Here is a 17,241-nt window from a genome sequence, read left to right on the forward strand (position 1 = left end):
TCTTTGGTCATCCTATTCTACTTCTCCCAGAAAGTTTCAAATCAACAATTTTTCGTCTTGAGTGAATAAACGTATCGACCCTAAAGCTGTTTGAACCAGCTTAACCTATGCTCTCTAATTTTGGCATCAATTGGTGCCACTCCTAGACTTCCTGTAATATACGCATTCTTAATTTATCATTTAATATACTACCATAAACTAATAGTACTTATATTGCAGAATAAATTGGTACCATAAGAGTAGCTAAAGGGAATAATATGTCCGTTGCATAAAAAGGGTGATCAACTGGAGTGTAAGAACTATAAAGGCATTACTCTGTTAGCATCTGCTTATAAAATCTTCGGCAATGTATTGTTCGAAAGACTTAAATATTTTACAAAGGATATTGTTGGTAAATATCAATGTGGATTTACTGCTGGAAAGTCAACTACACATCAAATTCAAGACAAGACCAAGACCATCCTAGACAAAATTTAAATTAACAACCATACCTTTGAGCAAGTCAAAGAATTCACATATCTTGAATCGCTAGTTAACAAAACAACCATAAGCGACGAAATAAAAAGACGCATAGCAATAGCAAACAGAACTGTTCACGGTCTCCAGAAACATTAAAATATAAAAAATATAAAACGTGCAGTAAAGCTCAATATATACAAGATCTTAATAAGACCGGTTTTGATATATGGGGCTGAAACGTTGACTTATCTCAAAATGATGAAAGATTGCTTGGTATTTTTGAGAGAGAAATTCTTAAAAATATTTTGAACGAGTATGGCGACGAATATACAACTTTTAACCATAAAGTACAGATACTTAGATGGGGTGAACTCATTGCTAGGATGTCAGATCACGAATACACGAAGAGATTAACATTTTCAAATCCAGAGGGCACAAGAAGCAGAGGACGACCACGAAGGAAAAGGATTGATGATATGAAAGAAGATCTACAGATTCCTAGGGTCAGAAGATAAAGGGAGGTTGCCAGAAATCGACAGGAGTGCGAGCAGGCCAAGATTTACGGATCCACCGGATTGTCAAGCCACTTATGATGATGAATTTATCATTTTCTATCACTCCACTCAGCCACCTAAACATTCTTATTTCCGCCACATGCATTCGTTGTTCCTCTTTCCTCTTATTCCTTTTTTTTTGACTGCAAACGTTCAGTTCCCTATTGTAGGATTTGGATTTTTATAGTTGGATATTATTCTATATAATAAAGAGAAATACCACAAGAGCAAATTGGATTTACCAAAGTTATAGGTACTCGAGAACATCTTCTGAACATAAGACAAATAATACAAAAATCTAGAAAATTCAATTTCCCACTATACATTTGTTTTATAGATTTTCGCAAGGCGTTCGACAGGGTTAAATAGCAACACCTATGGCAGATAATAAAAGAAGTAGGCGTATCACAGCACTTAATTTTGCTTATAACTGAACCATATGAACTACTGGAACAGTTAAACTGCGTAACACACTCTCAAAAAGTTAGCCTGAGCAGTCAACGGTTATACACTCTGCTCCTAAACTGAAGAGAGGGATTGTCTGGAGTTGTCGCATATTTATCTGTTTTGACAACGATATATGGGCACTTTCAGTACAACCGCCAATAGCAATAATTAATATTTAAGGTTAGATTAGATCCAATCTAATAGCATACGGTGACAATATGTACTTCTAGTTCTGTTTCATAGATAAAAATCTGTCGAATTTTCATGTCTGCTGTTTCTTGTATTCTGTTCTCTTTCTCAGATCGTGTATATGCCGCATATGCCATTATTGGTTTGATGATTGTTTTGTAAATTCTGCCTTTCGTTTCTTTCCTGATATTTTTATTTCTCCATATTGTTTCATTTAGGCAGCCTGCGGCTCTCTTTGCTCTATTCCCTTTTGATCTTCTACTTCTGTTGCTTAAATGCTTAAATAACCCGTTATCAGAATTAAAAAAGAGTAGTTTACGATGTCAAATGCTTTTAAAAAGTCAGTATAAATGCAATTCACTCGATTTGCGAAAGGACTGACTATGTAATTTTGATAAAAGGCAAAATTTGTTGAAGTCGACTGACTTGATCTAAAACTATGCTGTTCTCCCATCAAAATATTTTTTGTCACAAAATTGTCACTCCACCTACTTGGAAAAATTTGTGATTGCAGAGACAAATTCAACTGAATGTGCATTGGTTTAAATAGTCCTATATAAAGTCTCTATTCATATTTTAGACTCACATAGCCAAATTTTATTTTTTTTTGTTTCATAATCAACTAATCAACTATAATTATAAATATATTAGCTATATATAAGAAGATTATGTAATTGATAATATTAACCTTTTTTATATTTCTTAAACAAAAAATTGATATTATCACATAATTTTACTTCTTCTTAACGTGCCCCATCCCTAAGGATATTGGCGATCATCACGGCCCATTTGACTCTATCTGCAGCCGTTCTGAAAAGTTCTATTGACGTTTTCCCACTCCATTGTATCAGATTCTTCAGCCAAGATGTGCGTCTTTTCCCCGGTCCTCTTTTGCCTTGCATCTTCCCTTGTATGAACAGCCGCATCTTTTTTCATTCTTCGTATCGTTTCCGCATTTATTATGTGTTGTGTCCAAGATATTTTCCACATTCTTCGATAACACCACATTTCAAAGTTAACGAGTTTTTTCTCTGTCGCCTCTGTAATTGTCCAGGCCTAACTCCATACAACAGGACAGAGATAGTATCTCATTACTCTAGTTCTAATTTCGAAATTGAGTTTTCCATTGCATAATATTGCTTTCATCTTATTAAAAGCACTTCTAGCTATCTTAATACGCCGTTTTATTTTTTATTTCCGAACTTCTATCCCATTCTTCATTTAGTTCGCAACATAAATACTAATATCTGTAAGCAATTCTTCTCTGGTGCCAAAGCCTTTTCTGAATCCCAATTGGTTTTCAGCTATTCTATCATCTAGCTTTTTATAGATACGGTCGTGTATCACTCGTAAGAATACTTTTAGGATATGGTTCATCAAGCTAATTGTCCTGTGCTCTTCACACTTCATTGCGTTTGATTTTTTGGGTATTGGAATAAATATTGATATTAACCATTCTTTCGGAATCTCTTCCGTATAATAAATGTCATTAAATAATTCTATTAGTGTATCCATATGATTTTTTGTTAATATTCTTAAGATTTCTGTAGGTATTTCATGGTAGGTCCCATGGCCTTCTTATTTTTTATAATTTTACTACATTATCAATATTTTGATAAGCCACCCTTTTATTTAAGAAGAGCAGCCTTTCTTAAATATATATATATCTATACATCTTGCTACTATTTCTATTAAATGGTCATTATAGTTTCAACGAAAGATGATCCTCTTTATCAAGTAGACCTTGTTTGTCAATACTTATTTTACAAATCTTTCAAGAAGCAGTAGAGGACGTTGAAGCCGGAATTCGAATTAACGGAGACTATATCAATAACATCAGATACGCGGATGACACGGTGGTATTCGCTGATAGTTATGAAGTCCTCCAGGAGTTAATGAATAGAATCACAGAAGTGAGTCAGAGATATGGACTTTCACTGAACATCAAAAAATCAAAATGTAGATATGATGATCTCTAAGAAGGAACAGGAAATTGAAAGAATCATGGTCAATGGTCAACCAATAGGTCAAAACATACACCTACCTTGGTACAAACGTCAATTAAAATTGGAATCATTCCCTAGAAATAAAATGTAGGATAGAGAAAGCAAGATCTGCATTTCAAAAAATGGCTAATCTAGTCAAATGCCATGATTTAACAGTACCCATAAAAATCAGCTTACTACGATGCTATATCTTTTCTATTCTGTTGTACGGAGTTGAGTCGTGGACTCTCCCAGACGCTAACTGCAAAAAAATTGAAGCTTTCGAAATGTGGGTTTTATACCGATATAGTTTTCTGCAAATAATTCTACAAGGAAAAATAGAAGAAAAACGAGAACCAGGGAGGCGATAGATTTCCTGGCTAAAAAACCTACGTACGTTTTTCAACATAACCACAAATCTTTTCAGAGCAACAGTTTACAAAATACAGATTGCCATGATGTTTTTTTACAAAGTTTTTACAAAGTTGATCATAATTTAGAATTTTTCTTGAAGTATCACTTATATTTGATTATACAATTTTGTTTACTTTAAAAACCTAATGATTTTGTCACAATCCGCACTGTCTAAAGCGCATTTTATACCACTTGGTAGTCCAGTAGCTTGTCTTTCCATTTCACATAATGGACAGTCTATAACAATGTGGCATACAGTAATATTGGTGTCACAGGCGTAGCATATTATAAGAGGTTTCTTCCTTAGTAGGTGTTCGTGCATCAGTCTGGTATGTCCTATTCGGATATGATGCAGTACAACCTGGTCCCTTCGCTTTACTAAATTTGGTGTTTTCGCTGATAGATCTGGGTTTGCTTGCCGCAATTTATTATTTGGTAAGAGTTGCCATCTTCGTAACCATAAGTTTTTTGTGTACCCATTGATGCATTTTTTCATATCTGAGTGAGGAATTTGGTTAGTTCTATCATTGGATCTCTCCATTTTACAAGCTTCTTTGGCTATTTGGTCAGTTATCTCATTTCCTGGTATCCCCACATGAGATGGTATCCACACAATATGTAGTTGATTATGATTATTTTGTACAGTCACAAGGTCTTTTTAATCTGTTCTAAAATCGGATGATTCGGATATATTTTCTGAATTCCCTGGATTGCACCTAAGGAATCTGTGAATATTACTGTCATGTCTTCAGGTCGATTAAGAGTTTGTTGTACTGCCTTGGACATCGCAAAAAATTCAGCAGAATATATTGAGTAGTCCTTAGGTAGTAGACACTTAAGCACAGAATCCTCTATGACAATGGCGGATCCTACTGTTTCCAATTTGGATGTTTTCGATGATTCATTTACATCATTTATATATATTTTAAAGAATTACTTTGTTAGTTCTTTACATTTTATATAGTAAATGGACACAGCTTGTTTTTGGATATATGTAATTAGTTCTTGGGTAACCCAATGAGGGAACTTGGATGGCTTCCATTCTTTTAGAGGTACTAAGCTTTATATTTCATTAGATATTATTTTATAAAAATTTTGAATGAACAATTAACGTTTATGGAGTCTAAATAAGCATACCAGATTGTAGAAGAAAAATATTTACTTAAATCTAAATCGAACGCAAAACTAACACATGATCTGTTAAATAGGATATATTTATGTACAACACACACTTACCAAAGAAGGACGATAAAACTTTCTAAGCATCATAATGAATAAATCTGAAACAAAAAGAGATCTATCAAGAAAAAAAAGTAAAAGTTTTGAACAGAAATTGTTACAGATTCACAACCGAACAAATCAGTCCTCAATTGTGTCATAATTAGAGCTCGGGAAATATGCAATAAATAAATATAAATAAATTGTATAAGTGCATATACATTTATTAAAAGTGCATATTTTCAGGTATACGATCGTTCATCTAATGTACCTGTACCACCTGGACCGGTGATAACTAGATGGGGAACATAGTTCAATTCAGTTAATTTTATAATCGATAATTGTGAGGGAATTAGAGACAAAGCACGTGGTGTTCGTGTGTATTAAGGTATAAAAAATGCTTATTAAAAGCTTAAAATTTTTATTTTAAAGAAGATCTTTTCGGAATTTAATCATTCCATCATCAGTTCAATAAAAAGTTGTTAAAAACATTGTATGGCCACATAAAAACATTGGAAGGACATCAGTATTAAAAAACAATCCTCATGGTATTTATAAAGGTAAATGCAATAGACTGTAAACTTGTTGATTAATAAAAACTGAAAATGGGGGCATCTTACATGACCCCCTGTGGCTGGTGAGGTTTTATCGACTTACATTACCTCTGATCTGTTCTGGAGTCTAGGGCTAACTAAGCTAACTAGAGTTGAACTAATAGTATGAGCTAAAGCTAGTTAATTTCGTAATTTATTAACAGTTGTATTTGCTAATTTTCGCTAATTTATTTACAGTCAAAATATTGCATTTTTTCTCCATTATTATTTTAATATCATTTTACCAGCGACCCCTTAAGTTTTATACAAAACACCCTCAATTATACAATATTTTAAGTTTACTCCTTCACCTTGTGAAGTAGAAAGAAGTTTTTCAGCATGTAAACAATTATTAATATCAAATAAATAGACGGCACAGTTTTTCTCTAGAAAATTTAGAGGAACATTTAATAATATGTATATAGTTTTAACTGTAATAATAGTATAATAAAGAATGATGATGATAAATGATGATTAATCAAAGAATAAATGAATATAATGATGGAGATAATACAAATATCGATAAATATTTTTTGTGACTTTAGCGTAAAATAAATTAAATATCTTCAATACAAGTATTACTGCATTTTTTATTTATATGCATTAAAAGCATAATATTTCCTGAGCTGTAGTCAGAGTGAATTCTTTCAGTAATGGATAAAACATATAAATAATAATGTGGTTCACAATTTTTCGGACCAATTTCAAGAAATTTTATTTTTTCTGCCATACAAATTATTACTTGGGATGTTTCCTTAGTTATAAATTTTTTTCTTAGTAATTTGTCTAGGAGTTCTGTGCGCTTATGGTATTTTTTCTTTATCCGTCAATATTATGAAATTAAGAGAATATTTAGTGCCAGTTCCAAATATGAATTATAAATTTAGAATGAACTGGAAAATCAGTATCTAAAATTAACCCCATCGAACAACCCTATCAATCGTAGCAAAACGAAATCAATCCGCAACCATACATATTAATAATAGCCCGTCTAATCAAATTGAATTAATACTAGACACATAAGGACAAATGATATAATAAGGCTAAATCACGCTAGCATCATTCAGCAGCACAAATTTAGTGAGGGTCATCAATTGTACCTCCTGATTTAGGCAATAAAGAAGGGGCGGAGTCACTCTCGTGACAGATCCCGCCCCTCGATGGCATGGTCCCACTCCGCTCGACTTGTGCCAGGACAGTGTAGTTCTGAACGCAGTGCTGGCAGCAGCTGAAAAAGTGTCAAAAACAGTGTTCACCCCATCGGTGTTTTAAAAACTCTGTGATAGTGATAAGTTTAAGATGGAGGACCCAAAAACGGACATCAAACATAAAATATCCTTTAGTGTGGAATCTTTGTTGTCGAATAAAGCCCCCATTCACGACAGCCACCATTTAGAAGACAAATACGAGGATGATATCGACGATAACAGACTGGAAACTTCTAGTGACCGATTAGATGAAGACGACGACGAGAATATTACCGTAGATGATGACGATACCGACGGAAGAGAAAGTTTGAGCCCTAACTCATCGCATACCGTACTTATTCCACAACCCTTGCACCCTTCATTACCTAGAATGTTACCGAACCATCCTCAGTGGCCCTTTCAGTGGATAGGACCCAACGGGTTTAGGTCGAACTCTCCACAAGGTAAGTCAAATATATTTTTCACTTTAATTATAATGTATCTAACCAAAAATCTGAACTAAGATTTTAATCGTCGGAAAACGTTTATTCGAAAGATTTTTGTAATTGTTTTTCTTGGTGTTGTTATAAAAACATTTGGCTTGGAAATATATGATAGCTTAGTTTTATAACTGCGGTCGTTATACAGGACTATAAATATCGATACCTTTTGTCTAAGTTTTGTTCAAAAAGGTGTAGCCATCCTGACAAAATTGGAATAAAATACAATAGAAAATGCAAATAAGCTGTCATAACATATCAATAATGTTCAACCAAAATATAAAGCTTGTTTAACTTGAATGGAAATAATCTAGGTACAAGATTTTTGCTATAATTAATCCAGGGTGCTGTAATATTAAATTATCAGTAGAGCTCGGAAAATATGCACTTACTGTGCCAAATTACTTTTTAATAACAGTTTTTTTAAAACACCTAAGCTATCTACATCGAAACTACAAATGACATCTCATAATTCCCTCAAAATTATCGGTTATGAAATTGACTGAATTTAACCATGTTCCCATCTAGTTATCACCGGTTCAGGTCGTAAAGGTACCTTAGGTAAGCGATGTTTATACGCCTGTACTCACAGAAGGGCTTTTAAAAATATTTTTTTTTATATTTGATACAAGGGTATTGACTAGGGTACACGTAAACTCATCACCAACTAGCATAAATACCCTCGGACATAGTACAAACTCATCACCGCCATAAAAGTAGGTATTTTAAAGTAGACCCGAGAGATTGGTAAACTCATCACTGGGCTACCTGCAACCCGTGGCAGGTATAGACCATAAACCCCTTACAAACTGCTAAGATTTGGTAATTTGACAGAATAAATCTAAAATAGATATACCTATTAAATGCAAATGTAATTCATTGGTTTTTATTTGGGAATTCCACAAAATTCTATTGATAACTACCTAAAACTATGCGAAAAGAAAAATTTCTCTTCATTTGCTCTTGTTCCTTTAACATGGATAGTGAACTGTTTATTGATTGCGTAATACAAAAAGAAAAAATCAGCTTAATTAAGTTCTTTAAGTCAACTGTACAAGATGTTTCTTATGGACAAGTCATAATATTACTTTGTTGCTTTAAGTAGATTACCCTTTCTGATATTACATTTAAGATTTCTTATTAAATTGTTAAAGTCACATTGTCATAATCTAACTGTTTGGACATCCCAGTCTAGCCATATACATTTCATCACAAATCCATGCGAATCCTTTTATTCCCATTTTCCAACCGCTTTTACCATTCTCCTCCCAATAACCCCCCTTTTGTATCTACGCTTCTACAGTACTAAACAATGTTTACATGTACCTGTCCGTACAAGGTCAAGCAGGCTGCGTCTTACGTGAAAAGTTAGAAGAGCTCTGTAGGAACGAAATTTTCGATAACGAATTTGTGAAATTTGTGTCACACAGATATCATGAAAACTTGTAAAAGTAAATTATACTGCAAATAAATTGTTTCTTTTTTAAAATTCGACGCTCATAATTATTATGAAGCAATCAAACCCATTTTTTTTTTCAATTTCTCACTTTCAAAAACTTTTTTTATTATTTATTTTCTTTTGCCCACCCACATAGATTTCGTAATGTTTAAAATTTTCATAGTTTTCTTCATTTTTATATCGGCTAACAATTTTAAATTCAGTTTCATGTTTCAAGTTTTTAAGACATTTTATTTTAAATGTTTTTGCTGTTTTCACGGGATAATGTTTCATTAAGTTGGCTTTGACCGTTTATGAAAGCCAGGAAACTGTACTTAAGCATTTTGGTTAATTCTGTCATATTAAATAGATTTCTAATTAGTTAATAAGTTGAGAACTATTTCCGATATAAACGGAAACAGCACATGCTCATAAATATTTTCATTATAAAATTCACTAACGAAAACCTATGCAACTGAATTTTCAGATCTCAAAACCGTTTAGATTGGCAGATACGTCTAATAGGCCACACTGTAAGAAACCCGATATTAATATCAATTTTAAAGCATTTTGCTTAAAATAATTTCTAAATTTAATAAATTACCACATAAACGAGAAGGTAACAGGCAATCTTCCGCATTAGAAACCAGCGCATTGGGGCAAAAATGCTGGTGATGAGTTTACCTATCTGCGGTGATGAGTTTACCTATCTCTAAAGGATGCCGGTGATCAGTTTACTATATCTCAGAGGGTCTAATAATTTTATAGGGGGCTATAAAGTGATGAGTTCGTACACGTCCATTGACTATAGGAAACTCTGTCATTACCGTTTATGTTACTCTGTTTAAAGAATGTGGTAAACAGGTAACATGTATCAAATTTGGGAAAAATGTTTTTAAATGCTGCACAGCTTTGATCATATATGGCGCAGCATCAATTAACAATAACAAATTTTTCAGTTAGTATCGGTTGAGGTAAAACAAAGTTACTCAGACATTCATTTACAAATCTATAAATAGTTACATTGTTCATTTTTTGCAGTTCCTCAACGGAAACTAAATATCCGGTGCTATACTCACTCCCGTTTAAACTTCCTATAACCAAATTTGCAATACCGTCCTTTAACATCAGTCGTCTCGTCAACAGATATCCATATTGGATTATTCCTAATTGCAGTTATAATTGCTTCAACAGTAAATTGCATGCTGGATCTACATATTTTTTTCGTAGTGTCGTAGCAGAAGGAAATTGTACATCAATATTGTAGTACTTTTTTTTTTAAATTGTTGGAATAATGGATTATCCAATTTTGCAATTGGAATATTGCAACCAATCAGCAAACTCCAAAGATCCTTATTAAAATATTGACAAACTTTCTTTTTATTTGTAGTTATGAGCTGCTTTAGCTGCTACCTAATCTAGGCGCTTTTGTTGCTTGAGATTTATGCGATGCAGTGCCCAAGTGTTAATCAACTTTTTTCACATTACAATCTAAAAATTGGAAATAAAAAAGTTAACCAATAAACTTTGCCTAGTACTAGCAACTTTGTAGTACTTGGCCGCTTTAAAATAAATATAATATAATATCCTAATTTAATTGGTTTTCACCTCTATTAAAATTTTATATACAAGATATTAAGACAAGGGGCGATTTCCTCAGTAAATTTTAAAAGGACAAAAAGCATTAAACAAACACACTACATGTTACAATTTTATAAAACTTGTTTCCCGAAGTATCTCCTATATAAACTATTTTTTGAGTTTTGAGAATGCACTTAGGCATACAATTTATCCAATATATGCACTTGATATGCGTTTTGCATATCTCCCAAGCTCTAATTATCAACAATTTTCTTCTCCGCAAGGAAATCATCAGTTGATACAGAACTTTTCCTCTTTCTTTATATTTTAACGAAATATCCCGTTGTTCCAAAGAAAATATATTGTGTTATTTTCTTGTATATAGTTTGATACAGTTTTGGATAGTTGAATTGAATTTTGATATCCTTAATAATATTCTTTCATCTACAACTGTATTACGTGGTTCATTCAAATTTGTATAATTTGTATGGTTTTCTATGATATATTCGATCATACTATTGATTTTACTATAATTTTTTTTGTATATTAGTGAATTGGGTTTTTTTTTTCTACAAAAATTCATGTATTTTGTTTTGACCTTTTAGCCAACTTAACTTCAAATATCTTTCTATGTCGTTAAAAATATTTAAGTACTGTGAAGTAGGTTTCTTTCTGGTATATTACTGATTATTAAGTCATATCATGTTCAAATGAACCAACAAGATTTAATTGATTGAAAGAATAACCAAGATTAGTTTTTTTTATATTTAAATTGTATCAACCATTAATTTTTGTTAAAAATGATGTCCAGAATCTGTTATAATAAAAGTTCAGAAGCTTTTGTCAATAAATCTAACACTAAATACTTAATTATTGAAGAAACAGCTACAATGGAACACGGAAATCACGGAAAATAGACGAAAACTTGTCACAAAACAAAAAAATACTGTAAGGAAAGGTAACCAAGATTGTCACAAATGAAAATTACACATAGGATTTCATTAAATATTGTTTTACTGATCATAAAGCGAGTGTTTTTTGTTTACCTAAAAAACTTAACACTTAACCTAAAAAAAAGTTATACAAAACTAAGCACAGAACAACACATAATCAATTACCAAGAACTAAAAGAAGATTTATAATAGAAAGTTATGACTGGTGCGAATATAATGCTTATGTCAAATGAAATTTATTATGTGAAATTCTTAACAAACGTACATTAAAAATAAGTTATATAAAAAAACACAAAAAACACGAGAAGAAGCGCCAAAGTTGGATAACTGCAGGACTGATTAAATCCATATAAACACAAAAAATCTCTTGTATCGTAAACATGTCAAAGATTCTGATAATGTTAATAAAAAATTGATATTTTAATTATAGAAAACACCTAAATATATTACTAAAAAAAAAGCTAAGAAAGATTACTTAAAAAATGAAATTGAGAAAAACAAGAATGTTTCCAAAAACCTGTGGAATATTTTTTTTTTATTTATTTTGCTTCAACCACTTAGGGTTATTAGCATAAGAAAAATACAAAAGTGATAAAGACATACATAGGCATATACAAAATATCAATTACATAATAATGTATACAATATATATTTTAATTATTAATGTATTGTATTAAATTTTATTGAAAAGGTTTATAGTTTTCAAGAATTCTATCAAGTCAGCTACGTATATAGGTTCTCCTAAAAGTTCTTTTAACGTTTTTGGAAAATGATGATATAGTCATTCCGCTGAGTATATTGGACACTCAATCAAAATGTGCTTCACTGTCACTTTACATTCACAAACAAAACACACTGGTTCCTCTTCTTTCTTCAACAAGTATTCATGTGTAGTAGAAGTGTGTCCTAATCTGAGACGTGTTAATAGGACTTGATGTTGTCGCTTTGAAGGCCAGAAGTTCCATGGAAGGACGGAAGATTTTATTTCTATCAATTTAGTGGTGCTTCTATTCCATTGGTTTTGCCAAACATCGTGCAATTTTGATTTTAAGTAAAGTTTTAAATCCAAATGCACCGTTAGATTTTCCACTGATGCAGCTGTATTGGTTACTGCGGACCTAGCTAGACTATCTGCCTTTTCGTTACCATCTATTCCAACGTGTGACGGTACCCAGAGGAACTCTACTGTCAAATTGTTTTGGTATATACGGTATAAAATTAACTTAATCTGCTGCAATGTTGGATGAGAGGGATAAATCTGAGAAATTGATGTCAGACAACTAAGTGAATCAGATATTATAAGAGATTTGGGAAGTTTTTTTTCTAGAATATAGGTTAGGGCCTTATTGATGGCAAATAGTTCTGCTGTAAAAATACTTGTCTTAGGAGACAATTTATAGATGGAATGTTCATGGGATGTCACAAAGCATGCTCCTACTCCATGTATGGTCTTAGATGCGTCTGTGTATATAAAATTGTGATTTTTGTACTGTGTGAGAACCTGGATAAAGTGAGTTTTAAAAAAATTTGGTATCACGTTATTTTTGTTATATGCTGTAAGTTTAAGGTTACAAAGCGGAGAGGGAACAACCCAAGGAAAACATAAATTTATTTCACAGATAGGATAAATGGGAGGTAGTTCAATATTAAAATCGAATAAGTATCTATTAGCTCGTTCGTAGAAAGGTACCCTGTGGAATATTGTTAAACATTTGACATGTAAAAACACCGAAAAAAATATAGAAATAGTTAGACAAGAAGGAACTATTGGAAGAGATGGTGAAACTATCTTCAATTCTTTTGCTCGTTATTTTACAGAAATTGGAGAAACTTATGCCAAGAATATAAAACCACCGACATCGTATTTCTCACAATAGAACAGCGTAATGCATTCTATGTATTTAAGACCGGTCTCTGAAATAGTGAAATAGAATAGAATAAAAGTGAAATATTGAGGGAATTATTAAAACACGTATACCGGTAGAAGAAAAAATCTACTAGTATTAACAATATTAGAGCAGGAACAATAAGAATTATAAATAAACAATTCATCAAACCGTTGGTAGAACTAATACATTTAATATTTAAAACTGGTCAATACTTTGATTGGTTGACAATACAACAGATTGATTAACCGGTGAATATACTTTAATAAATAAAATGATTTCGAAATGCCCACAGTACACCAATTAAAGGATATATAATATTTTAATTCGCATAAAGAACTTCCTAAAATATAATAACTTTGAAGTATCTACATAAATTCTTTATTTTTGAACAATGAGAACTATTAAAGACACTTTCCTACATAAAATATACAACTAACTTGTTTGTGATCCGTCGGAAGACATATATTGAAGTTGATTACAATTTTGGCACACTTTGACTAAATTTCTTTTATTTCAACAAATAGACTAATCGTATCACTGGCAAGATAAAAATAGAGGATATAAAAGAATTTGTTGATCAGAATTTGTTTCAATATTAATGACGAATGACAAATTTAGTGATAATAATAATGCTTGCGCATGTGCTTATTGACATTATAGTACGAGTACATTGTAATTTCCTGCCATAAAAACTGTAGATATTATCATTCATTTTCAAATAGAATATAATAAAAATTAAAATTATTTCAAATATAAAAGTTTTCTGTGATACTTATGCTTTTTTTATATGAGCTTATGTTGATGTTTTCTACGTATATGGAAAGTGGTATAAGCGACCCTCCTTCTTGTACTGCCTACCCGTTTCGGCAATCATGGCAATCTGTATTTTGCCAACTGCTGCTCTGAAAAGATTTGTGGTTGTCGTGTTTCAGGACATTCTTCTCCTTCCTGGTCCCCGTTTCTTCGCCTTCCTTCTACTTTTCCCTGTAAAATTAATTGCAGCAACCTATATATTTTGCTGTTCTTCATGATGTGACCGAGGTATTCGAGCGACTCAATTCATATAAATTTTCCTAACAACTTTACCCCATCCTGTCCCAAACCCTACACATATCATCATCATCATAATTATCAGTTGCTACTGCTAAACATAGACCTTCCATAAATAATTCCATTGCCTCTGGTCTTAAGCAGTGTACTAGATCGTTCTCGATTACTAATCTTCGTTCACAAATTGTTGAGAGCACGAAATATGCCTCAAACTCATAAAACGGTCGTAAATCATAGGCGTTCCTAAGGTGTTTATTCATTAAATAATAATATAATGTTTTAATACTGTTATATATAATATTGATAATATTTTAATACTAATATATTTAGCAAAAAAACAATTAAAACTTTCACGACTAATGTTGGTTATTATATTATATTAATAAAAATAAGAATTTAACCTTTAACAATTTTGTAAATAAGAATACCTTATCTCTTTGGATATTTCAATACTAATCTTCGCGTTTAATCACTTTACTAGAAAACCTGGAATTCATATCCGAAGGTACTATTCGTTCCAAGATAATTAAGATGGAATTTCCCAGATTTTTAATAATATAATTATATTCGAAACTTAACTTGAAAGGGTGAAGTTATTACGAACGAAAACAATTTTTTTGTTTAGTACGTTTTTGATCGCATGTAATTTACGGCTCGTCGGTGTTTCCGCGTCTACGGCAGTAATTAGCGTCTCGAATATTTCTTTTGCGAATTATATGCAGTGCATGAGTGATTTTTTATTCCATATACCTACGAACATATACGTACCTTTCGCTCGTGCTCGTTTTGTTGGATTGTTTGTGATGGCTTCATCATCAAGTTTTACACCGGTACTGTTGCGTACAGTCAGTAAGTCTGTCTATTCACCAAGAGAGAAGACTATTGTCCTGAATGTTCACGATGCTCTGGTTTCTCAGAATCCCACAAACACTGTTCGCAACATAGTCGAAAGTTGTGCCAACATGACTGGCGTAGGAGAGTCAACTTTATATAGGTTCCTATCAGAAAGAAAAAAACACGGTATAGCTAACCCAAATACAAACGAACACTTAAAGAGAGGGAAAAAGCCTATTGAAATTGATGAATTTGCCAAAAATGGTATTCGAAGGAAAATTCATGGATTTTTTTTCAATACCAAATCTAAACTAAGAAATACCAAACCTAAAAATTTTACAAGAAGTTAGAGACGACCCGGATTTGCCTTATATCGGACGAACTAAATTGTGGCAAGTTTTAAAAGAATTAAATTTCCGGTGGGAGAAATCAGACCGAAAATCACTTTTGATTGACCGGGAGGAGAAGATGATGTTGGAGAAGAAATTATCTAAGATTCATACGAAAATTCCGGGCTGAAGAAAGGCCCATCTTCTACCAGGATGAAACGTGGGTAAACTCAGGTCATACTCTAAAAAAATTTGGTCAGATAAAAATATATTAAGCTCCAGGCAAGCCTTTATGGAAGGTTGGTCTACTGGTATCTCCCCACCTTCTGGTAAAGGCAGTAGATTAATAATTTCTCACATTGGCAGTGAAAAAGGATTTGTTAAGCATGGTTTGTTGGAATTTCATTCCAAAAGCACAAAAGACTATCACGAGGAGATGACAGCTGATGTTTTCGAAGAGTATTTTGAGCAAATGATTGAACACATACCACCAAATTCAATTATAGTATTAGATAATGCACCTTATCATTCACGACTAGTAGAAAGACTTCTAACGAATGCGTGGAAGAAACAGGATATTCTTGACTGGCTGCGGAATAAGTATCTGCCTTACGAAGATGGAATGGTAAAAACAGAACTTTTAAAAATTGCAACATTTAGGCACAAATGAAAAGTTATGTGGCTAGAAAAAATACGTCATATAAAATACAAGCTGTACGTGAATTGTTATACGAGTCTTTATAACATATTACAAAAGATGCAGTAAGACATGTAATAGAAGAAGAACAAAAAATGTGGGATCTTGATAACATAATTGATGCGACCGTAGAGATTATTAACCTAATTATTAACCCTCAAGATGACTCGGATTCCGAAGTTGATCCTATTTATTTTGAATTTGAATAGTTTTCTAATCGTAATTATATAAGGTAAGTAATAGTAGTTGTAATCGTACAGTATTAAAGGGGAAAGGCGCAAAAGGTCGCCTGTCAAAATGTTCAATGTGTTTTAAATGTATCCATTTTTTTTCAAATCCTGCGAAAACTAAAAAGCATTTTTGAAAATTTTAAAGGCAGAATGAAATATTTTTTAGAATAAATAAAGTTTCTTTTGCATGCAATATTTTCAATTAAAAATTATACTATATTTTCTCTTTTATTTTCACCCTTGTTACATAACATATTAAAATAAACATTGTAGAAGTTTTCAGGAACTTTCTGCCCTGAGTAATAATGTAATCTTTCATTCTGCGTTTAAATTTTTCAAAAATATTTATTAGTTTTCTCCGGATTCGAAAATAATGGATACATTTAAAACACATTGGAAATTTTGCCAGACGACATTTGGCGCCTTTTTCCTTAATTAAATAAATGTATCTTTTACAAATGGCAAGAAACTTTTTATTTTTGAATAAAATAAATAAGTTTTATTAAAAAATACAATTTACATAAGTACAATTTAAAAAATATATTTATTTAGATCAAATAAATGTTTCAATCATATACTCTACGACACTGGTCGTTCATCTCTAACCATTCAAAATACCCCCGTAATAGGATTATAAGGTATTGTATTCCTTCAGATATAAGGTGGGTTAGTCGAAAACGTCTTAAACCGTCAG

The 17,241-nt window shown here is 32.1% G+C and overlaps 1 protein-coding gene across 1 annotated transcript in view; it reads left to right on the forward strand.

Annotated features, from left to right (window-relative positions):
• Positions 1 to 7,048: 7,048 nt before the first annotated feature.
• Positions 7,049 to 17,241, forward strand: part of LOC140440982 (uncharacterized) — a 30,148-nt gene continuing 19,955 nt past the window's right edge. Inside the window, exon 1 of the mRNA XM_072531343.1 lies at positions 7,049 to 7,510. Within this exon, the coding sequence (XP_072387444.1) occupies positions 7,159 to 7,510 (352 nt within the window). The 5' untranslated portion in view covers positions 7,049 to 7,158. The remainder of the gene's footprint in view (positions 7,511 to 17,241) is intronic.

The sequence above is a fragment of the Diabrotica undecimpunctata genome, chromosome 5, assembly GCF_040954645.1.
Source record: "Diabrotica undecimpunctata isolate CICGRU chromosome 5, icDiaUnde3, whole genome shotgun sequence".
Taxonomy (NCBI): domain Eukaryota; kingdom Metazoa; phylum Arthropoda; class Insecta; order Coleoptera; family Chrysomelidae; genus Diabrotica; species Diabrotica undecimpunctata.